The 19,803-nt window shown below is 48.3% G+C and overlaps 1 protein-coding gene across 3 annotated transcripts in view; it reads left to right on the top strand.

The window, feature by feature from the left end:
- Positions 1-19,614, top strand: part of PPT1 (palmitoyl-protein thioesterase 1) — a 71,706-nt gene extending 52,092 nt beyond the window's left edge. For all 3 annotated transcript variants that reach the window (XM_077844624.1, XM_077844623.1, XM_077844622.1), the window contains exons 5-9: positions 1,678-1,780; positions 14,139-14,229; positions 15,229-15,327; positions 16,606-16,677; positions 18,097-19,614. In XM_077844624.1, coding sequence (XP_077700750.1) covers positions 1,678-1,780; positions 14,139-14,229; positions 15,229-15,327; positions 16,606-16,677; positions 18,097-18,219 — 488 coding nt within the window. In that variant the 3' untranslated portion in view covers positions 18,220-19,614. The remainder of the gene's footprint in view (positions 1-1,677; positions 1,781-14,138; positions 14,230-15,228; positions 15,328-16,605; positions 16,678-18,096) is intronic.
- Positions 19,615-19,803: the final 189 nt, after the last annotated feature.

Genomic DNA, 19,803 nt, shown 5'->3' on the forward strand with positions numbered 1-19,803 from the left:
TCAGGCAAATGATAGCCTGTAAGCTTTTTTGTTTGTAAAGTAAAAGTGGAAATTAAATCCTTTGAAAAATAGTAAGTCTTCTTTTTAGGCAGAATAATACACTTTTGGGGAAGGATGTGTCTTTGGGATAGAACTTTATCTCTGTTTTCATGGATATAGCTATCAGCTGGCATGGGGTAGGGGCAGAAGGGTTCTCCTGATAATCAAGAAATTGATCCACTCAGCTAACTGTTGCTGATGGGCAAGTAATTTAGTACCTTAGGTCCTTTTTATTTTATTTTTATTTTTTAAAAAAGATTTTATTTATTCACGAGAGACACACAGAGAGAGAGGCAGAGACATAGGCAGAGGGAGAAGCAGGCTCCATGCAGGGAGCCCAATGCAGGACTCGATCCCCCGACCCAGGATCACAACCTGAGCTGAAGGCAGACGCTCAACCACTGAGCCACCCAGGTGTCCCCCTTAGGTCCCTTTTGCAGCTAAGGGAAAGTGATAGAAGCCCCTGCCCATCTTTTGGGAATTTTTCAGAGGATGAAGTGAGATAATAAGTAGAAAAATACTTTTTTAAAAACACAAGTATTATTCAAATGCAAGTTGATAAAAAGAACTTTATCATTCACTCATTCAATCAACAAATATTTACTGAAAATCTATAAATAAGACAGACAAGATCCCTGTCTTCAGGAAACTTCCATTCTAGTGAGGGGATTTAGGAAATAGACGATGAAGCAAGTTAATAAATACAGATAGTGGGAACTATGATCAAGAAAAAAATAGGGTATGAGGCACCTGGGGGGCTCAGTTGGCTAAGCATCCGACTCTTGATCTCAGCTCAAGATGAACTCAGGGTGGTGAGTTTAAGCCCTGCATTGGGCTCTACGCTGGGCCTGGAGCATATTTAAAGAAAAAAACAGGATAATACTTGAAGGACAGAATAGATATGGACTCTGGGGGTGCCTTAGTGGCTCAGTTGGTTGAACATCTGACTCTTGTTCTCTCTCAGGGTCTTGATCTTAGGGTTGTGAGTTCAAGTCCCCTGTTGGGCTCCACACTGGGAGTGGAGCCTACTTTAAAAAAAAAAGAAAAAGAAAGATGTGGGCTCTGGAGCCAAGCTACCTATGTTTATATCTTGGCTCTATACTTACTGTTGAATCTTGGACAAAGTATTTAACCTCTCTGTTTTGAAGTTTCTTATCTGCAATATGGAGCAAATACTGATTTCTACTCCACTTGGTGGCTGTGAGGATTAAATGAATTACTGGCAATATATGCTTTGAACTATGCCTGGTACCCCTGAAAATATTGCTGAGGATGATGAGGATAGGATGGAAGGTGTAACTGAGGGAGGGGAGGGAAGGGGGGTGGATACCACTTGAATTAGGGTTGTCAGATGTGACCTCCCTAGGCTAAGACCTGAGAGCTGAAATGAGTGCAACCACTGAAGCAGTGAGAGAAGCACATCTCCCAGGGAAGAGCTGGTGCCAAGGCCTTGGGCAGAAAAGAGTGTAGGAGCACTAGGAGGAAACCGGGCATGGTGTGGCTTCTCAGCCCATTATTTTCTTGAAGAATAAATGAATGAGACCAGAGGCAGCTGTTCCTCACAGTGCCTTGTACATAGTAGGTATTTGATACACAACTATTGAAGGGATGAATGGATTTTGTCTTCTGCTGCTCTAGGTGTTTATGGACTCCCTCGGTGCCCAGGGGAGAGCTCTCACATCTGTGACTTGATCAGAAAAACACTGAATGCTGGGGCTTACAACAAAGCTATTCAAGAACGGTACGTATGGTTGGCTGAAAAGGATGCAGAACTGTCACTGTGTGAAAATATGCTGACTTTCTCTCCAGCAGTGATTCCAGGCCACGGATACTCACATGAGAGGCTTTTTGTAAATACCTCTGTGCTGTCTAGAGAAGCCTAATTTTAAAAAGACAGGGAGGGTTTTTTTTTTAAAGATTTTATTTATCTATGAGAGAGAGAGAATGTGAGAGAGAGAGAGAGAGAGAGTGCATGAGCAGGGGGAGGGGCTGAGGGAGAAGGAGAAGCAGGCTCCCCGCTGATCTGAGAACCTGATGTGGGGCTCCGCTGTCCCAGGACCATGAGATTATGACCTGAGCCAAAGGCAGATGCGTAACTGACTAAGCCACCCAGGCGCCCCTAGAAGGTTTTGTTTTGGTTTTGAGGGTACTTTAAAAAAAATACAGAATATAATTACAACAGAATAAGTTTCCATCTTTAAAAAAAAAACAAACAAAAGAGCCTTTAGAAAGTACCAAGCCTAAGGAATTACTGTGCATATTTGGAGGACAGATTCTTTGGGTTGTTACCAGTGAGAGGTTACCCTCCTACATCATTAGTCCCAACATTCAGATGTGTTCAGATATTTAAAAATATACAGAATCACAGGGCGCTTTGGTGGCTCAGTTGGTTAAAGCATCCGACTTTTGATTTTGGCTCAGGTCGTGAGATTGAGCCCCTCATTGGAATCTCTGGGTTTAAGATTCTCTCTCTCCCTTTGCTCCTCTTGACCTTCCTCTAAAAATATCCAAACACACACATGTACAGTATTACTTTTGGCGTGTGTTCTTTTCAGTTGTTTCCAAACTTAAATTCTACATCAGAACCTCTGGGAAATTCATTGGAAATGGATCCTGGTGCTCTATCCCTGGGCTCAGAGATTTGATTTGGATTCCATGGGTCTGGAGTAGATGATTACTGAGATTTGGGATCCACTAGTATGGCTACAGCAGCTAGCCTATGGGTTTTCCAAGCATATCGTTCCTGTCTAATAACAGTTCTTCATCACAGCACTTCCTTGAAGCCATCTTCCTAGGTTCAGTCTTGCCAGTGACTCATACATGGAAGCAACCTGCAGCTGGAACTTTCTTCCTTTCTTACCCATTGGCCATGCGCAGGGCCACAAAGCTGCCCACAAAGGAACCCCTTTGGAAGCCCCAGTAGAGCCACTTGATGGTCAGTGAAGGAAACTAAGAATTTTATTTTTTAAAGTAAGCTCTATACCTAGTGTGGGGTTTGAACTTAGGACCCCAAGATCAAAATTTGCATGCTCTACTGACTGAGACACCCAGGCGCCTCCATTTTTTTTTTATTCTTTACTCAGTATTCTTATCTTTCCAGATGCTTCAGAAAAATTCATCCTTTTCTTTCTTTGTGTTTCTTTTGTGAACCAAACACAGCCCCTGGCCCTCAGAATTATTAGTGACTATAAATGAGCAGTCGTGGGTGGGAGGGAGACGGTAACATCTAAGTACTGATTAAAAGTGGTAGGTTGACGTGTTTATCTTCACTTCCTCCTTAAACTGTAGCAATAACCTGGTAGCAAAAGAATAAGAAGTGATAAACCCACAAGGGCCAAGAGAATAGTAGAGAGAGGAGACCATAAAAGACGTCAACATGTCTTTGAAAGATAGAAAGTGGATGAATAAGTGATAACTTTCAGCAGAGCAGAAGAAGCTGAAACCTTTATGTCTGTAGAAGGATGCACTGACAAGAAGGAAGCAGATTCACTTTTTATAGCTCCAGAGAGGGCCAGGAATTAGATGCATAAGATCCTTTGGAAGGTAGAGATAAGTGCATGGAGCTAAAAACAGGACTTTTTGTTGGAAAAAAAAAAAAAATCATTTCTATATAAGGAATGATCAAACTCCCAGTTCCCGTAAGTGCACATCCAAATGACTGTTCCTCACTGTGACAAGAGAAGCAAAATTTATTCTCCGGAGCAATTTAACTAGAGAATTAGCAGACTGAGATACCAAGCACAGGATGGTGGTGAGACACCACTTTGAAACCCCGTTCCCTCCCACTCTGCTTTCCTCCCACTCAGCTCCCAGAATGAGAGCAATGAGGCCTAGTACCTGCTAGGCTGATATTTGGTGGACCCGTCTCTGGAAAACCTGACTGGCCCCAGAGAAAAGATCTACAGGTTGATGTTTCAGAGTCCTCCAAGAAATCAGGATTCCTGTGGACCACTGTGAGGTGACGCCCCCAGGAGGTAAGCTCTGTTGTCGCATGAGGAGCCTCCCGTCAGCTTTGTAGCACCTCGCTTCCATATGAACTATGGGCCAGGCATGCCCAACCAGACGTCTGAGGGAAGCTTCTAGCATGAAAAACAGACTGAAACCAATAAAAAGTCAAAAGCCACTTGGAAGGAAAGGACGGCAATTCAAGGAGCCAAAGAAAACCTTAAAAAAAGAAAAAGCCTACATTTAAATTATCTTTAGAGATGAGCAATTGCATCTGTCACACAGAAAAGAATGTGAATAAAACCAACAATCGGAGAGTAAGAGAGCTCCTGGCAATTAAAAATAAGATGACCAAAGTAAAAAACAGGTGAGCGATATGGGAATATAAACTTGAGGAAATCTCCTACTAGAAATTAGAACAAAAACTCAAAGAGGTTTATAAAAGGGGAGAGAACTGAAAAAATTAAAGGAACCCCTTTGGAAGCCCCAGATCTGCCGGAGAGGAGCTCCGAAAAGAGCCCGGAGGAGAAGGCTGGATTGGAGTTGGCTGAAAAGCCAACGCAAGGAAGTTTCTCAGAACGACAGGACAGGACGTGTTTCCAGATCGAAAGGGCTCATTGAGTGGTCAGGGCAGGGAATGAGAAAATCCTCACCCTGGGGCACACTCCTGGGAGCCTTCGGAACAGCACCCTAGAGAGTAGACCCCAGGGAGGCCGCCCACAGGTCTGTTCCTAACAGCCACGGAAGAAGGGAAAGTGATTTCCATCCTAGAGTTCTGCGCCAAACCTATAAGAAGCAGCCACACGTGAAGGCAAAATAAAGGCCTCTTCAGGTGCGTGCACACACACACACACACACACACACACACACAGAATGACCCTCTTTCTGGACGGGTGTGGGCTGTGGGCCCACCGTGTGGCCCGATGTGGCTTTGAACCTCGTCCTCACCCCTAGCATCCTCAGTTCCTACTAAGTAGGCAGGTTGGGCTGTCAGCCACTAGTGGTGCTGTGTTTAAAATATTTATTCAACTTGAGCTTCCTGTTTCCTTTGTTTATAAGCATTACAGGGGTTTTGTTTGCTATTTTTAGTTGCAGCTCTAAAGTATTTCATTCATAATTTTTTAAAAGATTTTATTTATTCATTCATGAGAGACGCACAGAGAGGCAGGCTCCCTGTGGGGAGCCCGACGTGGGACTCGATCCCGGGACCCCAGGATCAAGCCCTGAGCCCAAGGCAGGCACTTAACCACTGAGCCACCCAGGCACCCCTTCATTCATAATTTCATCATGTGTGTCAGATGCAGCGGAGAAGAAGACAGGCTCCCTGCGCTCCTGAAGGAACGTAGCAGTGGGAAAAGAGGAGTGCCAAGTAAACAGAGGCCCTGGGTCACCTCATGGTGCTAGACCGTGGTGGGAGTGAGCAGCACGCTGAGGAGAGGAGGAGGTGCCTCTTCTGGACAGAATGGCCTTCGGAGAAGTGGTCTTCACGCAGGGGTCTGAAGGATGAAGAGGTGGGAGGACTAAGGAGAGAGCCATCAGGCCAAGGGAACAGTAGGCCCCAAGGCCTGATCCTCAGACATGTTTGGCTTGTTCTAGGCTCTGATGACAGGTTGAGTGATAGATAGGAGTTGACGGGGCTCTACCAGCAAGGACGTGCAGGTCACATCGGTAGTTCGGGAGGTTTGAAGCCAGGGAATAATATGGCCTGATTTCTGTGTTTGGAAGGTCTCCACTGCCTTGTGGAGAGGGATTGGAAAGTGGGTCGAGGATAAGCACAGGCTGCCGCAGTGTCTTGGTAAGAGGTGATGATGGCGTGGACACTGGGGCGGCCACAGTGAGGTGGAAGGAACTGGAAGGACCTGAGATACTTTTTTTTCCCTTTTTTAAAGATTTTATTTATTTGAGAGACAGAGATAGTGAGAACATGAGCAGGGAAGAGGGAGAGGGAGAGGCAGGCTCCCCGCAGAGCAGGGGGCCCGATGCGGGGCTCGATCCCAGGACCTCGGGATCATGACCTGAGCCGAAGGCAGATGCTTGGCACCCCGAGATACTTTTCAGAACATCGTAGCTGAACGAGCCAGGATACAGCTCAGCATTTATACCACGGTTTCCCTGGGAAATGCTGTCTGAGTTCCCAGTGGCTCAATTACAGATTGATACTTTTCTAATTTCATGGAGTTCCTTTTTCTTTTTTGAAATTTCTTTGTATTTCTATGTATATCTCTTTTTAGCAGATGGCCAACATGAGACTTAAAGAAGCGGGTGGCCCCAGCAGAGGCGGGAAGTGGGTGGTGAGGGCAGAAAGGGACAGAAGGAGACCGCGTTCCAGCAGGATGGTCCTCGGCTGTCCTTTGTACCAGGGAGGGTTCTGGCTGCAGGACAATAACCAAAGCAAACCAAAGTAAAATTTTATTTTATTTTATTTTTCTAAAGATTTTATTTATTTATTCATGAGAGACACGGAGAGATATATATATAGAAAGAGAGGCAGAGACACAGGCAGAGGGAGAAGCAGGCTCCATGCAGGGAGCCCGACGTGGGACTCGATCCTGGGTCTCCAGGATCATGCCCTGGACTGAAGGCGGTGTTAAACTGCTCAGCCACCGGGGCTGTCCCCTGAGTAAAATTTTAAATAAATTCATAGTCTTTTGGTGCCCAAGGTTTCAGAGGGAATCAAGAAATGGGAGCCACCGAGAGCTGGGTCCATCTCTCCAGCTGGCTCTGCTGCTGCCTCTGTGTCTGTGCACACCAGCCTCTCCGGCCACCCACGTGGTGAAAGGTGGCCTTGCCCAGGTTCCAAATTTTTTTTTTGTTGTTGTTGTTCTGTTTTTAAAGATTTATTTATTTATTTTGAAGAGAAAGAGAGTGCACGCACCTGCAGGAGCAGAGGAGGGGCAGAGGGAGAGAGACTCCTCAAGCAGACTCTCTGCTGAGCATAGAGCCCACCTTGGGGTCCATCCCATAACCCCCGAGATCATGACCTGAACCGAAATCTAGAGTTTGACACTCAACCAACTGAGCCACCCAGGTACCCCCAGCTTCCAAGTTTTTCATGATCTCTGCTTAGGATATTATCTGGGGGGCGGGGTGCTGGAATCTCTAAGGCCCGATCCAGATTCCTGGGGAGGGACCGTGTCCCAGCTCAGGTCAGATCTCCATCACTGGCTGCGGCCAGAAAAGTGAGACCACATGGTACAACTGTGCCTGCCCCTGTGACCAGAAGGGGGGCCCCGGAAGGGTGTGGTTTCCAGCCAGGGGAGAGTTAATTTTGATTTCAGCAGAGACCCCCGAAGTCTTCTGCCCTGTTCAGATCATTCAACCTTAACAAAGCAAGTTTGATCTAGTCCCTGGGAAGCCTGTGAAGAGGGTCTCCTCGAGCCCCCGCCCCTGGCTCGGTGGGGGCAGCAGTGAGGATGGTGAGTGGGACCGTTTTCTCTCGTTTCGTGGGTGTGAAATCCGCCCTCTGGTTCCGCTTTGAGCTGCTGGTGGCCCTTCCTGGGTTTCTCCTCCCTTCGGTTTCCTCCTTCATAACCCTGCCCATGGCACCCATGCCAGCCGCGGCGGGTGCTGCAGCGTCGCTCTGGCCTTGGCCTCTCCTCTTCCCCTGTGCCAGCCCTGTCCTCCCAGGTGGCCCTCAGCCCTGCGGCCCCGAGGCTCCCACCGTGTGCTTATCCACAGGTGTCCCACTCTCATCACACCTCCGCCCTCAACTTGCCACTTCCCTTTCTGGAAGTACTGAGGCATCCACTTAGGCACGTTTCAGCGGTTCAGAAAAGTCTAGAGAGTGACATCATCTAAGACCTGAAATTAATATTTTGCCATATTTGCCTCCAATATTTTAAGAACAGAAACATTTCAGATAATACTGAATTCTACATATCTCTGCCAGGTTCCATTCCCTGCCCTCCCTCCATAGTGACAACCACTGTCAAGAAATTAGAGTATTAGATCCTTTCTGCCCATTAAGAAAAAAAAAATTATATTTAAATACATATATATCCTTCATACATAGCCTTATTTTGTATATTTAAAATGTTATATAATAGGGGCATCTGGGTGGCTCAGTGGTTGAGCATCTGTCTTGGGCTCAGGACGTGACCCCGGGGCTCTAGGGTCGAGTCCCCCATCAGGGTCCCCGCAGGGAGCCTGCTTTTCCCTCTGCCTGTGTCTCTGCATCTCTCTGTGTGTCTCTCATGAATAAACAAATAAAATTTTTTTTAAATGTTATGTAACAGATATCGTGGGCACTTCATTCTGCACATGAGTTTTTCACTCAATAATATTTGTTTAATAACATGTTATATATACATCTAGTTCATTCCTCTTGACTGCTACGTGGCATTCTGTATTCTGACTTCATCACAGTGTATTGATTTCCATATTGCAAACATTTTGGCATTTCTAGTTTCTCATTGTAACAAACAACTTTGAGGGAACATCCTTTTCTTTTTAAGATTTTATTTATTTATTAGAGAGCGTGCAAGTGCATGAGCAGGGTGGAGGAGCAGAGGGAGAAGCCGGCTCCCTGCCAGGCAGGGAGCTCGATGTGGGGCTCCATCCCAGGACCCTGGGATCATGACCTGAGCCGAAGGCGGATGCCTAACTGACTGAGCCCCCCAGGTACCCCGAGGGAGCATCCTTGTGTTGGAAAGCCCAGTGTGTGTTCCCGCATGTCAGCTTTACTCTTACGCTGCTACCGTACTCACACAGGACACTCCAAATGTGTGGAGGTTTTCCCCACACCAAGGAATTCTCTGTGACACCAGCTGGGTGTCCTACAATTTCTCAGTCTGACACTGCGTACCTGGAGAGGGCGTCAGATCCCACAGATTAAGTGCCCAGTCCTGCAAGCCTGCCCTCTCCCCACATGCCTGTCGCCAGTGGTATGTGTCCAGGTTACTCCACAACCTCTGATGACTGATTTGCTGGAGCATCTCACCGAACTCAAGGAAACATGTTTACCAGTTTGTTGAAGGGTGTGATAAAGGACACAGATGAAGGGCACCTCCTCCGTGGTTCAGCCCGTTAAGCATCGGCTCAGGTCATGATCTCAGAGTCCTGGGATACAGCCCCCCCCATCAGGCTCTGCTCAGCGGGGAACCTGCTTCTCCCTCTCCCTCTGCTCCTCCCCCTCTCACTGTTGCTGTTTCTCTCAAGTAAATAAATAATTTTTTTTTTTTTTTTTAAAGACACAGAGGAACAGCCAGATTGAAGAGATACATTGGTGAGGTCTGGGAGGGTCCCGAGTGCAGGAGGTGGGGTGCACACCCTTCTGATGTGGGTGTGTCTGCCAACCTGGAAGCTCTCTGAACCCCTACTATTGGGATTTTATGGAGGCTTCTTCATGTAACCATGATCAGTCACTAACTCCACTTCTAACCCCCCTCCACTCTCTGGAGCATAGGAAGCAGGGCAGAAAATTCCGAGCTTCAGGTGGAGGCTTGGTCTTTCTGGTGAGCTGCTCCATTCAGGAGCCACCCAGGAGCCCACCCGCGGCCACCTCCACAGAACAAAAGATGTTCCTCGTATTCTTTTTTTTTTTTTTTTTTTTTTTTAAGATTTTATTTATGTATTAGAGACACAGAAAGAGAGACACAGGCAGAGGGAGGAGCAGGCTCCACGCAGGGAGCCTGACGTGGGACTCAATCCAGGGTCTCCAGGATCAGGCCCTGGGCTGGAGGCAGCACTAAACCGCTGAGCCACCTGGGCTGCCCTGTTCCTCATATTCTTACCACTTAGGAAATTACAAGGGTTTTAGGAGCTCTGTGCCAGGAACCAGGGCTGGAGACCATTCATTATATGTATTTTCTTTTCTCTTTAAAAGATCTTATTTTATTCATGAGAGACACAGAAGCAGAGATACAGGCAGAGGGAGAAGCAGGCTCCCTGCAAGGAGCCTGATGCAGGACTCGATCCCGGAACCCCGGGATCACGCCCTGAGCCAAAGGCAGACACTCAACCGCTGAGACCCCCCAGGCACCCCTCATAATACGTATTTTCTATTACCTAACAATCCCAAGGAACAAGAATTTATCTACTAGTGGAATTCACGACTGTGGACTCGCAGTTATTTATGAGGTAATTTGGGGAATGCTCCTTAACCTCAGTGCCTTAGTTTCATCATCTGTAAAGTAGAACAAATTCTATGTCCTGGCTTGTAGAGAAGGTTAAATGAGTCAATAAGTGTAGAGCGCTGAGAACGGTACTTCGTAGACGGTGCGTGTTAACTGCTGTGATTACAGTGATGAGTGTGTGCACTTTAGACTTGACTCCGGATTGCCAAGGTGGATGTGCTGGTTTCTGTTCCCACCAACAGAGTGCGAGCATTCCTGCTTTCCCCAGTCTTTTAATCCTGTGCCTGTTGCATGTCTGCCAGTCAGAGATGCATGTGGGAAGGTTCCACATTCCAACCCGCGCGTCCTCTTAGGCAGCTTGAACATCTGTTCCTGTTTGTTGGCTACTCAGGTCTCTCTTCTCTGTGAATTGCCTATTCTAGTCTTCGCCTGTTTTTCTGCTGGGTGCTGTCTTTTTCTTACTGATTTATTTTTTTTAAGATTTTATTTATTTATTCATGGGAGACAGAGAGAGAGACGCAGAGACACAGGCAGAGGGAGAAGCAGGCTCCATGCAGGGAGCCCGATGTGGGACTCGATCCCAGGACTCCAGGATCACACCCTGAGCCAAAGGCAGGCGCTAAACCACTGAGCCACCCACTGAGCAACCACTGAGCCACTGAGTCTCCCCCTTTCTTGCTGATTTTAAGTATTATATACACACACATGCATATATATTATTATTAAGCCTTTTCTTTGTTACATATATTACACTTCTCTTAGCCTGTGGCTTATCTTTCAGTCTTATTTATGGTGTCGTCTTTTTTTTTTTTTCCTGAAGATTTTATTTATTCATGAGACACAGAGAGAGAAGCAGAGACACAGGCAGACAGAGAAGCAGGCTCCCTATGGGGAGCCCGATGCAGGACTTGATCCTAGGACTCCGGGATCACACCCTGAGCCAAAGGCAGACCCTCAACCACTGAGCCACCAAGATGCCCTATAGTGTCTTCATTTGGTACAGCAGATTTTTTTTTTTAGATGGTTCTATTGAGATCTAATTCATATGCCATATAATTCTGTCACTTAGAGCATATAATTAATTGGTTTGGCCATTCTATATTATTAATTTTTTTATGTTGCGGTAAAACATATATATGTTATATATAAAACAAAATTTGCCATTTTGTTTTAAGTGTGCAGTTCAGGGGCCTTACGTACATTCACAGTGTCTTACCACCAGCATCAGATGCAGCAGCTTCTAATTTGGATTCAGGCCACTTCATCATCCTTAGGACTGAAGCACAAAGCTATTCCTATCCCATATTTTCGTCTGATTTTTTTTTTTTTAAGGTTTTGTTTTGATTCTCATGTTTTCATCTACCTGGGGTTTTCTATGCTTGAGTCTCTTTCTGGGCTGCTGTTCTGTTCCACTCATTTATCTGTCTCTCTCCACCCTGCACGCACACTGCTTTAGTTACTATAGCAACTTGTACCCAGCTCTTCTTTAAGTCTTGGCTGGTCTTGGACTTTTATTGTTTCATCTGGAGTTTAAAATTAGTTTGTCAAATAAAATAAAATCAAATCAGGTTGTCAGATTCTACCAAAAATTGTCTTGTGATTTAGATTAGAATTCCTTAGGGCTTGGCCATCTCCTCAACACTTCTGCTTCTGCTTTCCTTTCCTCTGCTTCAGGCTCTTGTTCCTCTGGCGTCAGGACTTGGACCAGCATCTCCCTGTGCAGAGGGTCCTGGCTGCTGGACTTAGAGCGGTGGTGGGGGTGGGGGGACACCGAGCAGGTGGCAGGTCTGAGAACACCACCTTTTGTGGAATTTGTGCCATGAGTGGACACCTTAGTGAGCTTTACAGTTCTGTGTTTTTTTTTTTTTTTAAGATTTTATTTATTTGACAGCACGAGCAGGGGAGGCAGAGGGAGAGGCGGACTCCTCGCTGAGCAGGGAGCCCCACACGAGGCTCCATCCCAGGACCCTGGGACCATGACCTAAGCTGAAGGCAGACGCTTAACCAGCTGAGCCGCCCAGGCGCCCAAGCTTTACAGTTATTTAATTTTCATGACAACCCTGTAAAGAGTCCGGCTCCAAGAGGCGAAGACCGGTGATTGGAGGCCAGGTCTGTGCGGTTACCAAGTGGTGTTGTCCGCATCTCCAGGCTGCATGGGCGTGGGCTGCATGCAGGCCCTTCTGGCTCCGTTACCTCCCCACTGTAGACCCAGGGCAAGCTGCATAAGCACTCTGGGTATCGCTGCCTCATTTGTAAACAGGAGGCTGGTAATAGTGCTGCCCCATGGAATTCTTGTCAGGATTAAATAGGCTACTGTATGTCAGTGCATAGGATAGGCCCAGGGTCTGGTAAGTGCCCCTCTCCACCCCACAGTGGCTAGAGCAGGCCTCGGGCAACGGCTCCGTGTCTGGGGGGTGACTGCCTCTTGAGTGGGCTGCGTTGGAAAGAGTGTGGACTTGGGCAGATTTAGGCTCCCATCCCACCTTGTCTATGACTATGTAGGTTTTTTTAAAAAAGATTGTTTTAAGTTATTTAGAGAACGCATGCGCACGTGAGCGAGCAGGGTGGGGGGGTCCGAGAGAGAATCCTCAGGCTGACTCTGCTGAGCCTGGAGCCCGACGCGGGGCTCGATCCCACGACCCTGAGATCACCGCCTGAGCCAAAGCCAAGAGCCTGCCGCTTAACCAGCTGAGCCCCCCAGGCCCCCCCGCAATACGCCTATGTGGTTTTGCGAGGGTCACTTGACCTCTGACCTTGGCCCTTCCCAGGGCGACAAGGAGAGAAGAACAGCCCAGGCCCAGGATTGCTCTCTGGGTCTCCCCGGCTCCTCCGCCTCGTGCAGCACGTGCGGCTACTGCTCATCCCCAGGTCCCTTGGCCGCCCTGTGCCCCGGGCTTCTGCCCGGTGCCCCTTCTCAGCTGGTTCCCTTTCACGCAGAAGAGTGACCGGTGACGACTGCCTGCCTTTGTCAGCCCCTGGGCTCCGGAACCCGGGCTGGCAACATCCAGAGACCTTTGTATTTATTCACTTAAAAATTTTTTTTTCTCCAGGTATTTTATTTACTCATGAGAGACACAGAGAGAGAGAGAGGCAGAGACACAGGCAGAGAGAGGGAGAAGCAGGCTCCATGCAGGGAGCCCAATGCGGGACTCGATCCCAGGACCCCAGGATCACGCCCTGGGCCGAAGGCAGGTGCTAAACCACTGAGCCACCCGGGCTGCCCACACTTAACATTTTTTGGAGGAACTTCGATGGGCCTCCCGTGTGAGCGCGTGGGCGCCCTGAGCTCCCCGCTTCTGAGCAGGTGACACTGTTGGCCACCCACTCCCGAAATGTCTTCCTGCGGTCGCCTAACCGTGCTGCCCTCCCTTCTGCTCACAGCTGAAGTCCCGCCCCTCCCTCAGTGCCCGCCGACTTCCCAGCTTGCCCGGCATCCCCGGCTTGGCCCCTGGCACCCGGCGGAGGCCTCCCGCCGCGCATCTGCCGTGTGCAGGCAGGTCCTGCGGGTTGCTGCTGAGGGAGACCGGGGAGCCGCAGCGCTACGATGCAAGGACCAGAGCAGGGCTGCTGTCAGTATTTTACAAATGGGCAGTTCAGGGGTGCCCGGCTGACTCAGCCGGTTAGCACCCGTGTTCTTCAGCTCAGGTCATGATCCTGGGGTCCTGGGATCGAGCCCCACATCAGGCTCCTGCCCCAGGGGTTGGGGGGTGGGGTGTGTGTGCTTCTGCCTCTGCCCCTCCCCCTGCCCCTGTGCACATGCCCTCTCTCTCTCAAATAGATAAAATCTTAAAAAAAAAAAAAAAGGGTTCATCACATTTTAAAAAAATCAGTCCTTTTCCCAAACCGGTGGGCCCGGGTCCGGAGCTAAGTAGCACTTCCACGCCTCGGGTATGTGTTACTGAACCGCTTCATGAGTGGAAGTCCCCTCTGCTGTATTTCGGGGCAGGGCCTGTGCCCCGGTGGCCCTGCTCTCGGTCCTTCTGAAGTCACCGGGTACACAGTCGGCCGTGCACCCCCCACCCCTGTGTCCTGCCTGCCGCGGGCTGGGCTGCCTTCACTCGTTCCTCCTCCTCCCCGCAGCCTGGTGCAAGCAGAGTACTGGCACGACCCCATAAAGGAGGACACGTACCGCAACCACAGCATCTTCCTGGCCGATATTAATCAGGAGCGGGTAAGCACCCAGCCCCGGTGCCTCGGCGCTGCATTCGGTTCGCTTTGGGGGCATTAGACAGGTGGGCCGTGAGCGTTCGCCCAGAACGCCCTGGACAGACTGGGAGGCACAAGGTCTGCTCTCGGAGGCTGTGCTTCTGAGCGGCAGTTCTTTCAGGAAGGCTGCCATTCATCTGGCTCTCCCCCCGAGTCCTTTTCCTTTCCTTGTGAAGCAGCAGGGAAGCTCAGTCGGGTGCCGCTGGCCTCGGTGGACCAGCACTGCTGCTGTCCTCACTGAGGGAGGCCTTGCTAGTGGGTCCCTTGGGGGTCCGATTTTCTCAGAAGTGAGATTTACTTAGAAGAGAGACTGCAGAGGGCACCGAGTATGGCCCAGGCACAAGCTTGGTTTGGGAGATTCTGGTAAACTCCGTGGCTCAATTTGTACTGTGCCTGCCTAGAGGTTTTTGTTTTTTATTTTTTTAAATTAATTAATTTATTTTAAATTATTTATTAGAGACAGAGAGAGAGAGAGAGAGAGAGACAGGCAGAGGGAGAATCAGGCTCCATGCAGGGAGCCCGACGTGGGACTCGATCCCGGGTCTCCAGAATCACACCCTGGGCTGAAGGCAGCACTAAACCGCTAAGCCATTGGGGCTGCCCAGGTTTTTGTTTTTTAAAACAAAATTTGAGGGCTAGCGGGGAAGAAACAGAACAGCCTCGCAGAACCACCGAGAATGTGTAGTTTCTCCTTGTGCCTTGGCTTTCTCGGTGGCCTTTAACCTTTGTGACGGATGCCCAGGGAGTGTGGTGACGAACTCATGGTGGCATCTGAGTGCTGTGGTAGGTGGGGGCATTGCCAGTCAGCTAGGACGGTGAGAAAGGCCTGTACAAGGTATATTCTGGGCGGGAAGCTGGAGAGTGGCCCTTGATCACGGGGAGGAAATCCGGTGGCCCAGGGCTGGGGAGGCCGGAGCGCTGGGCAGGCTTTAGCATCCCTGCTGGAACCTGGCTTTTCCCCCAGGGCGTCAATGAGTCCTACAAGAGAAACCTGATGGCCTTGAAGAAGTTTGTGATGGTGAAATTTCTCAACGATTCCATTGTGGATCCTGTGGACTCTGAGGTGAGATGCTGTGTCGGCGGGCCACGCCCAGAGACCCAAGGAGTAGATGGCATTAAGATAGAGCCACCTGCTGGGGAAAATCCTTCAGTCCCTTCCACCACCTTTGTGTAGAGCAGGGCTTCTTCACCCGAGGTCTACAAATGAGACACTGGGGGGTATTATTCCCCCACCACCCGAAATTATTTGCAAGAGTATGTAGTTGCATTCTCTGAGGAAGGGTCTGTAACTTTTACATTTTCCAAGGGGACCTGGGACCCAGACCAGGAGCCCAAAGTCTAGAAATCCCTGAGGTTGGCATTCAAGGCCTGCCTTGACCTGTCTTTCCAACCTAAGCTTCCTTCATTAGCGACTCCATACACTGCGCCCAAAGCCATGTTGTACTTGTTGAAATGCCCTGGGCTTAGCACAAATTTTTTCTTACGTGTCTTTGTTCATGCTTCTCAGCCTCTGGAGTGCCCTTCCGTGGGCTCCACCTGACAAGCTCCTGCTCATCTCGCAAGGCCAAGCGCCACAGTCACTTCTTCCATCCAGGATGCTATCGCTGTTCCAAGCAGAGTTTGCTCCCTCTTTTATGTCTAGCCACCAGGGACTAGCAAACTGCAGCCTGCCGGCCAGATCCACCCTGCCATCCACCTTTGCATGGCCTGTGAACCATTTTTTTCATGGTTAGGAAAAAAAATCAGAAGAATATCTGATGACATAAAAATTATATAAATCCAAATTTCAATGTCCATAAACAGAATTTCTTGGCAAAACAGCCATATTCATTTTTACTTTTTTTTTTTTTAAGCCATGTCCATTTTAAAAATCTTGTTCCATGGCTGCTTTTGTTTGGAATGGCGGCACTGGGTAATTGCACCCATGTGGCCCTTAAAGGCTAAAATATTTTGTATCTGGCCTTCACAGAAAAGTTGGTTGATCCCTGTGCCCAACGGTTGTTTCTGTGCCTCACTAGACCGGAGCTGTAGAAAACAGGGACCCATATATATATATTCACCTTCAAATGTCAAATTTAGCACAAGGGTTTTCACAGCGTAGGTGCTCGATAATTGTAGGAAACCGGAATTCCGGGGAATTGGAAAGCTCTTTGGAAAGATTAACTCATCCCATCAGGATCCACCCTTCAAAAGACATGACTCAAGACCTAACTCTATTTTTACTCTTTGCTGCAGCTTTTTGATACTTTGGGTGGTAGTCTTAGGTGCCGGCCAGTCCTAGCTTAACACTGCGTGTGTGCGGTGTGTGTGATCATCTTCCTTCTTGCTCCTTCTCCTGCAGTGGTTTGGATTCTACAGAAGTGGCCAAGCCAAGGAAACCATTCCCTTGCAGGAGACCGCTCTGTACACACAGGTAACCAGAGGGGAGCGAGGTGCTGTCTTACTCAGCTCCTGGTTCCTGCAGCTGCCCGTCCTGTGCACCCCTGAGCAGTAGGTGCACAGAGGCGTCTGGCTTGTGCCTGCTACGGGTGAGGCTGGTGAGGGTGCTGTTAGGCCAGCGCTGGTTTACAGAAACGTACACCCTGAAGGACGCAGGACCTGTACCTCATGGTTTCCAAGTATGTACAAAGGTCGCATCATCTCCAGTTTCCTCCTCCTGATAGAAAGGGTTCGAACTGGCTTCCTTTGCTGATGTGCACACTGCAAGTCCAAGCAGCCCCCGCGCATCGTGAGAACATGGGAGAGGTGTTAACTTTATTATTATTATTATTATTTATTTTATTCATTTATCCATGAGAGACAGAAGAGGCAGAGACACGGGCAGAGGGAGAAGCGGGCTCCATGCAGGGAGCCCGACGCTGGACTCAATCCCAAGTTTCCAGGATCACACCTCGGGCCGCAGGTGGTGCTAAACTGCTGCGCCACTGGGGCTGCCCAAGGTGTTAACTTTAAAACACGAGTGGATGTGAGGTTCTGTTTTTAAATTAGAGCACTGAGGAGGGGAGCTCCCCCTGCAGGAGCCTGAAGAGGAAACACAGCAGGCTCTGTTTCTCAAGCAGAGGGTGCACCATTCCCCTACCTCTAGTTCTGGGGCCTTCCACACTCTAAGGAATATATACTGGAGGTGGACCCTGGCCCCAAGGGCGCGAGTGCTCTCTGCACCACTTGCCTTCTACTGGAATTCCTCCGATTAACTTTGCAGGCCGAGTTGTCTCCTCTCTTGGTGCCCCAGCTTGGGTGTGATCAAAGGATAGGGAAGCTGGGGGTTGGGGGGGTCTTTTGAGTTTGGGAAATTACAACTAAGAACGTCCCTATCGTGAAAGTCAAACCATCAGTAGCTGCAGCAGAAGCAGCGCTCCGGGGCCGTCACTGCACGTCCTCCCAGCCGTATTTGTCGTGTGGCACTGCCCGGAAGGCCGTTTTCAACTGCAGGATGCGAAAAGCATCTGAGTTACCGAAGGGCTGGGTACATTTTAAGCTAACGCTTTCCTGTCTTTGGCTCAGTCTCACTTGACTGACATTTTGAGCCAGTTTTGTTGGTGGCTGGCCCACCCACATAAGTGGTCCTCCAGAAGCTTTAGGAAACTTTCCAGAAAGCAGAATATAGAACTCTGTAGACAACAATCTCAATTAAATATATGTTTTGAATGCTCAGGAAGCAAACTGGGAGGCATCCTTTTTGGTACTTTCAACAATACACCTCAATTTTACTACTGAGGGAAAGACTACACTTTTGAGCATGTATCCCAAATGAACATCCTGTTTCTTTACTTTTTTAACTGTGAAACTTTTCATTAAGGCTCTTGATTAATTATGGTCTTTGTCTCTGCAGGACCGCCTGGGGCTAAAGGAAATGGATAATGCAGGACAGCTAGTGTTCCTGGCTGTAGAAGGGGACCATCTTCAACTGTCTCAGGAATGGTTTTATGCCCACATCATACCCTTCCTTGAGTAAAACCCTTATAGTCTACACCAGAGCTCAGGGAGCCCCGAGCGCTTCTAAACCAGTAGGAGACCATTCCCCTCATGCCTAAGCCTGAGCTCCCATCCAGCTTGCAACTAATCCTTCCCTCTAGTTATCACCTAACATGCCCTGCTCAGAAAGATCTAAGATTCAGATCTTATCCTTTGCTTCATCCTATTAGCATATGGTGTTGAATGCAAGTTTAATTAGTTAATAACCATGCATGGAGATTATTTTACAACCCCTTGATGTGGTCAGGCTGTCTTAGGAAAACCGAGTCCGCTGCAGATCAGTGTCAGAACTGTGCCCAGATGAGGCTGAAACTGAAGCAGTTAGAGTCTAGGGGCAGACACCTTTTCCAGGAAAGCCTTGCCACATTTCAAACCCAAGAGGCGGCCAGTATCCAGGGTTGTGACCATAAATGCTTTCTCGGTTTTGCTGGTAGAGATAGAACCAGTGCTTGTGAAAGTATTGCTTAGAGAGTGTTTCTGCAGTATTTGACGTTGCCCTTTGCACAATACGTGGTCTTCTGTGGTGTGCAGCGTTTGGCCCGTCCTGCTGGGCCATCATCTTTGTCTCAGCAGCACTCTTTTGGTCTCTTCAGGTAGTGATGACTTAGTTGCTCTGTCACAAAAGAGGGGAAGTAGTGCCCAATTGGATTACTTAAAGTAGGGGCACAGGGGTGGAGGGTACATCTTGCTTAACTTAGGGGAGTGAAGAAAAATGTACAACTGTATGTCAGCTATACTTCAGTTGAGCAAGCAGAAATGGAAAGTGAGGACGCAGCTGGTCCCTTTCACTCCATCCTTGATTAACCTGTCCCCTTCTCAGTGTGGCCAGTGGTCTGCATTCTAGAATCACTCCGCTGCTGGTTTTAGCAGATGATGGGAAGAAATCAGGCTTTCTAACTCCCATCTCCAAAGACTGTATTTATAGGACACTCTAAACTACTTCTGATGTATTTAATGAAAAAAAAAAAAAGATTATTTGTTCAAAAAGCTTCGGAGTATTGCACATTCCTTTTCTCCTGTTGGAGATCAGTTCACATTAGGATACTAAAGATTGAGAATTCCAGTTACAATAAAGAAAACTAACCTTTATCTACTGTTTGCTGACACTATTAGAGCATGGAAATCTTAGCCTCTACTCCCCCACCTGAGAAAACCTATCAGCACTTTCTGGAAGACTGTTCTGCGGAATGCCAGTGTGGGCCCACTGCTGTGCTGGAGGGAAGCATCTTGTTAGTGCTGCTAAGTTTACCCTTTATGATTTTCCCTCACCTCCTCAAGCTTTATTTCTCAACAAAAAGATGAGGATTAAGGCTAATAAGTGGGGGGATGTGAAAAAAATTTTATGATGTTGTCTAAAATAAAGAATAGTTTCTTATCCCTGGTGGCCTTTTTCTTTTCAATCAATACACCTCTCGGCACCGGACCGGCTCGGTCAATAGAGCATGTGACTCTTGATCCCGGGGTTGGCTGTAAGTTCTGAGCCCCAAGTTAGAGGTAGAGTTTACTTTAAAAAGAAAAAATTCTTAACATCTCTATACAGTAAACATCATAGGTAAATACTAAG

The sequence above is a fragment of the Canis aureus genome, chromosome 13 (assembly GCF_053574225.1).
Source record: "Canis aureus isolate CA01 chromosome 13, VMU_Caureus_v.1.0, whole genome shotgun sequence".
NCBI lineage: Eukaryota > Metazoa > Chordata > Mammalia > Carnivora > Canidae > Canis > Canis aureus.